Source organism: Engraulis encrasicolus, chromosome 22 (genome assembly GCF_034702125.1).
Source record: "Engraulis encrasicolus isolate BLACKSEA-1 chromosome 22, IST_EnEncr_1.0, whole genome shotgun sequence".
Lineage (NCBI taxonomy): Eukaryota > Metazoa > Chordata > Actinopteri > Clupeiformes > Engraulidae > Engraulis > Engraulis encrasicolus.
In genome coordinates this window covers 25,192,445-25,199,944 of record NC_085878.1, presented here as the reverse complement: position 1 = coordinate 25,199,944, position 7,500 = coordinate 25,192,445, and the positions used below count along the sequence as shown (strand labels likewise).

General features: G+C 42.8%; 1 protein-coding gene across 1 annotated transcript in view; it reads left to right on the top strand.

Moving 5' to 3' along the window:
• pcsk6 (proprotein convertase subtilisin/kexin type 6) overlaps positions 1-7,500 on the top strand; it is a 63,685-nt gene that overhangs the window by 16,610 nt on the left and 39,575 nt on the right. Inside the window, exon 8 of the mRNA XM_063188798.1 lies at positions 1,056-1,268. Within this exon, the coding sequence (XP_063044868.1) occupies positions 1,056-1,268 (213 nt within the window). The remainder of the gene's footprint in view (positions 1-1,055; positions 1,269-7,500) is intronic.

The window sequence follows — 7,500 nt, the reverse complement described above, 5'->3', positions numbered from 1 at the left end:
GCATCAAAGCACTATTCTTTCTCTCTCTCTCTCTCTCTCTCTCTCTCTCTCTCTCTTTTCTCTCTCTCTCTCTGTATCTCTCGCCCTCTCTCCTGTTCTTGCTATCTCACTTCTACTATTTCTCTCTCTCCCTCTCTCTCTCTCTCTCTCTCTCTCTCTCTCTCTCTCTCTCTCTCTCTCTCTCTCTCTTTCTCTCTCTCGTACCACAACCAAAGCGAGGGGATAGTTGGTTTAAGCTTTACCTGAGAGGCTTGCGCAATTGCACGGTGCCTAAAGCCCCCCTGCTGCCGCTACAGGGGGAAGACACACAAAGAATTTAATATATCCTGTACGTAGCCGCTATTGAGTCAGGAGTCAGAGCCCGCCCGCAGGGCAGTCCAGGGCTGCCTGACATTATGAACTCCCCGACAGGTAGTGCTGATATATTATATGTCTGCCTCTCTCTTGCTCTCCCTGTCTCTTTCTCTCCCTTTCTGGGTCTGTATACCTATGTTTTTCTCTCTCTCTCTCTCTCCCTCTTTTATCTCTCTCTGACTATGTCTCTCCCTCTTTCCAGCAGTCTCGCTCTCTGTCTCTGTCTCTGTCTCTCTCACACACACACACACACACACACACACACACACACACACACACACACACACACACACACACACACACACTTTCCCTTTGTCTCTCTGTCACTCTTTGTCTGTCTTTCTCTATGTCTTTCTCTCTTTTTCTATCCCTCTTTCTACCGCTCTGTCTCTCTATTTCTGTCTGTCTGTTTTTTCTCTCCTTGTGTCTGTCTATATATCTCTTTTTATATCTCCCATCTTTCTCTATCTCTTCTAATGCAGGGCCGAAAAGGCCTGGGTTTCATCTTCATGTGGGCCTCTGATAACGACGGCAGGCAAGGCGACAGCTCATCTGTCTGTCTGTCTGTCTGTCTGTCTGTCTGTCTGTCTGTCTGTCTGTCTGTCTGTCTGTCTGTCTGCCTGTCTGTCTTTTGCACTCTTAGTCTGGCGTTATCACTCCCTTTTTATTTCATTTCTACTGTTCTTTCCATCTTTTCACAGGGCCGCAAAGGCCTGGGTTCCATCTTCGTGTGGGCGTCGGGTAACGGCGGCAGGCAGGGCGACCACTGCTCGTGTGACGGCTACACCAACAGCATCTACACCATCTCGGTCAGCAGCACCACGGAGAACGGCAACAAGCCCTGGTACCTGGAGGTGTGCTCCTCCACCCTCGCCACCACCTACAGCAGCGGCGAGTTCTACGACCGCAAAATAGTTAAGTCACAACCAAGTGTCCACCCACCTCTGTATAGGTTATTGTAATAATAGATTAGAAATGCACTCCGAGAGTGCAGACCTCCACCAAGGAAGCTGTTTGTTATTAGAACATTTGACTATGTTACACACAATGTTTATTAAGTCTTTCTGCCTTCTTTTTGTGGAGTTAGAACCTGGAATATCAACATTCGCCCTGTCCCGCAATTCAATTTGCGGTCACTAGGGGCGTCTAGATTTGCACGCTCGCAATGGTGAAGAATCTTTTACAGTAAAGTCCTGGTTCGGATCACCACCAAAGTTTGATCACTTGTTCGTTTGGTAATTTCCAACAACTCCACAAGTTTCAGCCAAATCAGTTCACAAGTTTTTTAGTTATCCTGCTAACAAATAAACAGACAAACAGACAGACAAACCAACACGACCAAAAACATACAAAGGCAATAATAATGCACGTCGATGCTAAGACCGCAAAGTAGTTAAGTCACAACTAGTAAGTCGTCAAGTCAAGTCAAGTCAAGTCAAGTCAGCTTTTATTGTCAGTTTCCTCAAATGCACAGGTCATACAAGGAAATTGAAATTACGTTCCTCTCTCTACACTATGAAAAGACATTCACATACACAGGACTGACATCAAAGTGCAAGACAGGACAAGTAGCAGTGATCGACCAATAACAGTTAAGTGACGGAGTAATACATTACGGCCTAGCATTTAACATTGGTGAGTGACAGTAAAGGACCAGTGATGAACCAGTAACAATAAAGTGATGAAGTAATAAATAACAACTAAACATTTAACATTGAACATTAACATTTAAGGAAAAAATAGAATAGAAGACATAAATAATAATAACAATAATAGAAATATAATATACAAAAAAGAGTAAGGCAAGGCTATGCTGTACTCACAGTGCAAACACCTTGCAGTCCAGCATGGTCCATTGCAGTCCAGTTGGTCTAGAAGCAGCATTGTAGAAACAGGGTGTGTTGTATGTGTAGGAGGAAGTACAGGAAGGTGCAAAGTCACATAGTGCAAGCAGTTCTTGGTGGTGGAGGTCTGAGATAGTGCAGGTGGGTGAAGATCCTTTTACAGAGACTTCATTTGAAACAAACTTACTGTTGAGAGAAAACCTTGCATATTTTTCTCCGCTTTCGCCCAGGCTATGGTTGAACCTTCTTCCTTGGTTTGCTACTGGTTGTTTGCTTCCCAACAAAGTAGGAGGAGTTCCCGTTTTCTGAAGCTCAGAAACGATATTTGTATTGCTCCTGGCCTGACTAGAAGCAACGCTGAAGGTGTTGCGTCACTAGGCGGGCGCGGCCTGCCTAGGTTCCATGACTGCTGGCCATTAATTAGCTAAAAGATTGAAACCGCACTAGGGTTAGCACTGCAGTAGTAAATGGTCAAAAGGTTTTAACATTAAAACCCCTAGAACCTCTGTTATAACCTAATGCTCATCAGAATTGTAATGACCAAGTCTTAATCTGTTACTAAAGGCTCTTGGTAATCTCATAGCAATGTTGTTATGATGTAGTATTATGATGTAATTCTTTTTAGAAAGTATTGAATGGGCTGTCTTTCCCATCTGCGGTTGCAAAATGTATTCCACTTTTTGTCAGTTTTCCTGAAGTTTTTATAAGGGAACTGTTTGGGCCCCTTGAGAGATGAAGTGCCTCTGTGATTTTGCCCCATAAGCATCCATCTGCCATGGTGATGCAATGCTTCTGCTGCTGATGATACAGATGATTGTCAGTACAGATTAAATTTGAAGTTCCAGTCCTTCGCACATTGTGTAAGCACCTGAAGGCTTATTTTTACATCTCAATCTGTCCATTCTCTGACTAAAAAGTTGAGCAATTTCATCCTCGATTGTGACCCCCTCAGAGCAGAAGGAAGTTATAAAACTTTAAAATAGTTAAGTCAGACCTTCTGTCCGAGCCTGGGGAATAAAACTGTAATAATCCTGATAGGCACCATTTTCCCTACTACAACATCTGGATTCAAAAGGTATTACCGTAGTTATTTTAAAAGTTACATCCATTTGTTTTTTTCGGGATGTACGTAAATGAATAGGTACCATCAGGACGAGACCAGGCCTCCCTCCCTCAGGAACATTTTTAAATTCGGAGATTTTTCAATCTGTGTACATATAAACATGACATGTTGATAAAAATAAAAACGCCATTGTCACAGTTGCATTTTAGCCCCCTAAATGGGTATTCTTAAAACCAGAGTTTTGAAATGCGCCCTCTATTGCTCTGTTTACGTGTAGACGAGAGGCCAAAACAAACATTTTCCAAAAAATATCCATAAACGTATAAACACCTTCATAATCCTGCATCTGGCTGATCTAACATCTGACATCTGTAGCTGGCATCTCTTCCATCTCATCCAAAGCAACTTACAGTAAAGGACATAATCATAGCATGCAATACTTGCAGATACAACGTGCACAGGAAATATACAGAATAATAAGTGCAAATGCCAAGTAGGGTTAGTTTTTTCTTTTCTTTGTTTTAAAAAGTACATTAGCACAGGATTATGTAGAGTGGACACACACACCCAAATGCAAAACGTGCCTAGAGTCTACCGCTGGTCTGGGCCAGGTGAGGCATCAGTGCAGTAAATATTCACAAAAGAGAACAGCCCTGTTAGTGAGTTTAATGCAATATATTACCATTGCCTGCTGCTTAGCCTTCATTAGTATGGAGCGGATCACTTTGCCAGCGCCATTTAGCCGTCTGTCTTTACACCATGTGACCATGGTGCCAGTATTACTTTTCGTTGGCATAGCTCATGTTCCATATGGCTTGGATTTGATCATCTCTGGGGCTCCCACCCACTGGGCCTTGCAATACGGAGTAGTCACGTAGTGCTTGCTTTTAATCTCATGAAACCACCCCCGATCTACCGCATCAATCTACAGCGCAGTACGGTATGTGTTTTCCATCATAGAATAAAACATTCGATTTTGTTTGAAAAAAGTAGATCAAGAAAGTAAAGGTATTGGGTAGCCCGTATGCAATAAAGGGAGGAGAGGTGGTGTGAAAGATAATATAGTTGAAGATTTTTGAAGACTTTTGAAATGTCTGATTTGAGATACGCGGCAGATCAAATAACACACCATGCAATAAGGGCAGGTACAAGAGTCACCAATTATTGCAATTTATTTGTGATAAATATACAGGTAAAACTAGGTGGATGCATAGTACTACATTGTATTGTCTGAGTCCAGGTTGGCCACAACTGGATATAGTTACATACTAGCGTTTTAGTGTTGCCAGATGTGACATTCAACTCTTCCTCCTTCAGGAAGTTGCAGAACTGCAGTCAGCGTGTCTCAAATAGCCTATTTGTGTAGGCTACTTTGAAAAATGCAGCGCGTGAATGATGGACACTGTACGCACTAAACCGCCAACCATGTTGTTTCTTCAACAGAAGAAATGTGACATTCGGTTCAGAAGAAGAGTTTCGTCAATAGCCTCTTATTTCTGTAGGTAATGTTACTGAGATGACCAGCTTTTTCATGTCAAGCCAAGTGTTGTATTCAACTTATTATTTTGGGTGAAGGAAATGTAAATAAAAGTGCATGAGACGTTGTGCAATGTAAGCAGTTGCCAACCAATATTGTGGTTGTGACGAGCTAATGCTATGCTACAGTAGTTAGTCACTTTCAATAAGGGCACAACGTTAGTGGAGCGGCCCATACAGTTCCACAACAGTATGCACTTAAGACCTCAGTGCAGTGTGTGTACTAAATGTCAGTGCACAAGTGTGCGCTTTGAGACAGAGCACATGTGTCTGCTCATGAACTTGACCTCCATAAGCAACTTGTCCTTAGAATGTACAGTCTTGCACTGCATTTTTCTTCCAAGAGCTGTAGCAACATCAGCTGTTTCTAATAAGCACATCCCGAAATTGATTACTGGACTCACCTGTACACGCCTGTGTGTGTACTGTAAATAGCACCAGGTGTTTGGGATTTTGGTGCTAGTAGATACTGAATCCTAAAGTAGTGTTGTCAGCTCTGCTGTGTCACGCAGCTCTGCTTTCTTGAGAAAGTTCCAGAAATATGCCCGGCTATAAACAATCTTCGTCTTCCATGCTTGCCCTCACATGCAAGTGGAGGATGCGTGGCGTTCCAAGTAACATAATCACACACAGTACACACAACGACTTGGAGACAACACAAACCCCTCTCTGTCAGCACTTAGAGATCTTATCTGTCACACAGGAACACACACACACACACACACACACACACACACACACACACACACACACACACACACACACACACACACACACACACACACACACACACACACACACACACACACACACACACACAGACACACACACACACACACACACACAGACACACACACACACTATACACAACACATGGCATACACACACACACACACACACTATACACAACACACGCCATACACACACACACACACACACACACACACACACACACACACACACACACACACACACACACACACACACACACACACACACACACACACACACACACACACACACGACACACAACATACACACACTCACATCAAACACACACACAGAATCATGAACAGGCAGTCTATCTATCTCACAACATCCTTCTCGCATCATGCTGCGTAAAAATGACTCTTGGCTTTGTCCTGTCCGGGGCCCAGAGCCGGCCATTATCTATCAAGGCTGATAGGCCTCCACTTCATTTTAGTGTTGCAAGCTGATAGTCCTTTTCCTCCCTTACTGGAATCACGACAGGATAAATATCAACTGATGGAGTTCAGATGCTCCCTTTGTTATGTTTTGTTTTGTTTCTCCTAATACCAGGGCCGCTGACAGCTTTTGCCGGGCCTGGGACAAAGCCCTCAGAAAGGGCCCCCCACTCAATACATTCAATGTAATGAAGACCTAATTCTGGGCCCCATCTCTTCCTGGGCCCGGGACAATTGACCTCTTTGTCCCCCCTGTCAGCTTCCCTGCCTAATACATATCCACTGGTGATATGACACAGAGAGAGGAAAGAGCATTATGCGTGTTTCAACAACAATGTTTTGGCTGGCAATGATTTCGAAATGCACCGGCTACTTCTGGGAATTGGTGAGGGTTCTGATCCTGCCATTGTTGCGTGTGTGGATTGTGGTTTTGTTGTTCGGGTAGGCCAGCCCAAAATGTCACGCACGATTCATCAGACGCTTTTATGGTACATGGCATTGCATGCGCTGTAGTCATGCACTGTAACTACAGCCACAAACCACATGCACTCTTAAATTCGATTAAATCTTTCAGCTTGTTTTGGTTACCACTTTCAAAACTGGACATGAGAACAGAGCTATAAGAATGTCCAACTTTTCCCTCGCCACCTCTTCTGGCTTATCTTCAAACTACAGTATGTGAACTGGTACACGACTGGCTGACATTTACAGTGTAGCCCCAAAAAACAAAATGTCCCCAAGTGGAGATGAAATTGTGGGTATTGAAGACAGGGATTCTTGGTACATTAATGGACTTTAAAAAAAAAATAGCAACATCTAACACAAGGCTAATCCTATAATAGCGTAGACAGTTTGTCAGAGTGAACAAATATTTTTTAAGCTACAGTCTGTGCTCAAACCATTAGTCATTTGTCAAAGGTCAGTTCATAAATATTCTCTGTGTAAACAAACTTTTAAAAGTAACATAATTAATTTGCCGTAGTATGATGCCTTAGACCACAGCTCTGCTGTACAAACCACTTGCCTGGTTGTTGTGACGTAGGTAAGGCAAGCTGGGGTTTGAGCTTGGGTTTGCTGGGGGCAGGGATGACTTTTATGGACTTGTTGAGTGAGGTGGTAGCAAGTTTAACACCCACCAACATAATAACTTCCCACCAACGTAGTAACTCGGCCAACATATTTGAAAAATGTTGTCTGTTGTCAGGAAATTATTACATTGGTGGGAAGGTTGAGAAGTCTTAAATTTTGTTATATTTTTGTCTTATCAATGTAATAACAGCACTAATTCAATAATTACATTGATGGGGCAAAATGTCACAAAATTTAACAAAGTGTAAGACTTCTTAACCTTTCCACATGCGTAATAATTTCCTAACAACGTAATAAGGCAACGGTTATTACGGTGGCAGGAAATTATTACATTGGCAGGGTTATTACGTCTGAACTGCACATTTTTATTATGTTGGCTATATTATTAAGTTGGTGGGAAGTTATTATG